Source organism: Rhincodon typus, chromosome 41 (assembly GCF_021869965.1).
Source record: "Rhincodon typus isolate 14 chromosome 41, sRhiTyp1.1, whole genome shotgun sequence".
In the NCBI taxonomy this organism is placed as follows: Eukaryota; Metazoa; Chordata; class Chondrichthyes; order Orectolobiformes; family Rhincodontidae; genus Rhincodon; species Rhincodon typus.
The window spans coordinates 10,712,852-10,715,314 of NC_063372.1; the positions used below are offsets into that span (position 1 = coordinate 10,712,852).

Sequence of the window (2,463 nt, forward strand, 5' to 3'; positions counted from 1 at the left end):
TACATTTTCAGATTTATTTACGGATTTTAGCGTTGGTTCAACTTGGAATTTGCTTGGTAATTCGCCCACTTCAACCCAGGCTGTTCTGGCACCATCACCCAATTCATCATTTCTAATACTGAAGCTGTTTCGATCGCCTATTGTTCTAGGTTCAATTGGCTCCACATTCTCGATAATATTTAACCTCAAATTTTGGGGACTTTTAGGTTGCTGGCCAGAAGCATCTTCTTTGCCGTACAATAAAGAAATCTTCCCTGCAGCCTTGGCACCAGGTTCCTCTTCCGAAAAGGTGGCTTTGTCCCTCTGACAAGTCTCACTCCCACTGCCTCCATCGCTCAGAGGCTCTAATTTCACTAGTGTGAGAGAGATATGAAAAGTAGTCCTTCGTTGCAAGATTGCTCCTCTGTTCATGGGTTCAGAGTACGAAGGTAGCACGGGGCTCTGAAAGGCTCATGGCCCCTTCCCATCACAGACCACCCATCCGGACAACAATTCTCTGTGCGTTAGGCTTCTTGGATTCCACAATATAATACAAAAGGATGCATGCTTTGCGCTGCAGAATAGAGATCATCCGAGGCATCAAGCATCCTCATTACACAATACAGACACCCCCCCACCCTTCCCTTACCACAGCTGCAGCTCTCTTTCCAAGGTTTCCGGACATATTCCTATTTGTATATCAGGTGCCAAAAGCAAGTGGAGGAAATACTGAACAGGGGGAAAAAATTATACAAAAACATTTCAAGGCTGAAAATAAGATGATGCAAGCCCCAATTCTGAGGAGGAAACCAGTGAAATCCTTTCAACACTTCTTGGATCAAACAGCTTGATGAGATAATGAAGACACCAGAGTATACATTGAGAATTCACATTGATTCAGACCTGAAAAGCTCAGTGGGGGTTTTCTGGAAAATGTGGACTGGAATCCCCATCCCCTTTCAGCTCCAAGGAAACAATGCCTTATGTTTAATGGCCACCTCCTCCCACTTCAGCCACACCTTCACTAAAACATCTACATTAGGCATTTGATCATTATTTAAGAATGGTAGAACTGTCAACTAACATACAGAGAGGATGAGTAGGGCGATAGGTTGCTCACTGTTAATAGTTTGTGTAGAAATCCATCCCTCATTTGTCAGTAAGGCAATTACTGCGGGTGAAGCAACATGGATGCAGGATGACACATCCCACATTAAAGGGAAGAGAGCCAGCAAGCTGTTTGTGTGAGCTACAATTTACAACAAAAAAACACACTCAGAATTTCAGTCAGAAAATGGGTGGATACCATGTTGATGGGCAGGAGAGACAGTGAGAGAGAGCATGAGCGAGGCAAAACCTGCTAAAATCATGGGAAGACTATAACTGTCAATCTCAATAACAATTTAAGTAAATCACACAGTAGACAGGAATACAACATCTTCAATATCAAATCTAACAAGTCAATTGGCTGCATACATCTCAAACATGAAGAGAGATGGTGTCTGCAATGCACCAAATAAAAATAAAATAAAGTCAATTAAGTAGAGGCCAATTTTTTAAAAATAGTCAGTTTAATGTCACGTGACAGCAGCTAGTACCTAACCCAAATTTCCGGTACAGACAGAAACAAAGTTAAACACACTTAAAATAAAAATGAATCACATTTGGGGTTAGATTTTCACTTCTGACCACACTACATACACACTTATTTTCAAGTGCTCATCACTCTCCCGAGTGTAGAAGTATTTCCTGATATCAATCTTAAATTTGGCTTTTAGCAGTTTCTACCTGCATCCTCAATCTTCTTCCCACAATTTAATTTTAAGTACTATTTCAGATTAACCTTTTGTTATACCACTAACAATCTCGCATATCTCAATAAAATTGTCTCTCGGATGGCTCCTGTCTGTGTTAAGCCAAAAATAAATTCCATAGGAGTTCTGCAGGTCTCCTACTGTACCTAATGGAATGCCAGCAAGAGGAACCAGGGCTAAAAATTATCAAAATACTGCAGATGCTGGAAATACTCAGCCAGTCTGGCAGCATCTGTGGAAAAAGAAACATAATTAACATTTTAGCTCAGTGACCTTTCATTAGAATCAAATTCCAAAGGAATCAAATTGGTTCCTGACTGGCTGGAATTTCCAGTATGAGCAATGAGGACAGAATTTCTGTCCACCCCTTGAAAGGTAAATGATGCCCAGAGATAGGTTCTCCCAAACTCAGACTGCCCACTCCCACCTCAGGGTCCAGTTGGAGCTAGTGTAATAGCAGTGACCAGTAGACCAAGTAAGTAAATAAAGGCATAACCAGCCAGCTCAGAGACATATGTAGGCTCCAGACCATCCCGTTCCATCGTCAATGAATTTTCACACTACTCTTTTTAAAATGGTGCAAACCAGCTCCCTCCTCTGGGGACATAAAGGACCATTTGTGGATTTAAGGGAGTGCCACCCGGACAATCTCCACTCCCCAGGACAAGCA

General features: G+C 41.9%; 1 protein-coding gene across 1 annotated transcript in view; it reads right to left on the bottom strand.

Annotated features, from left to right (window-relative positions):
* Window positions 1–411, bottom strand: part of LOC109926116 (arf-GAP with GTPase, ANK repeat and PH domain-containing protein 3-like) — a 112,635-nt gene extending 112,224 nt beyond the window's left edge. The window contains exon 1 of the mRNA XM_048618870.1: window positions 4–411. Within this exon, the coding sequence (XP_048474827.1) occupies window positions 4–411 (408 nt within the window). The remainder of the gene's footprint in view (window positions 1–3) is intronic.
* Between the last annotated feature and the right edge of the window lie 2,052 nt (window positions 412–2,463).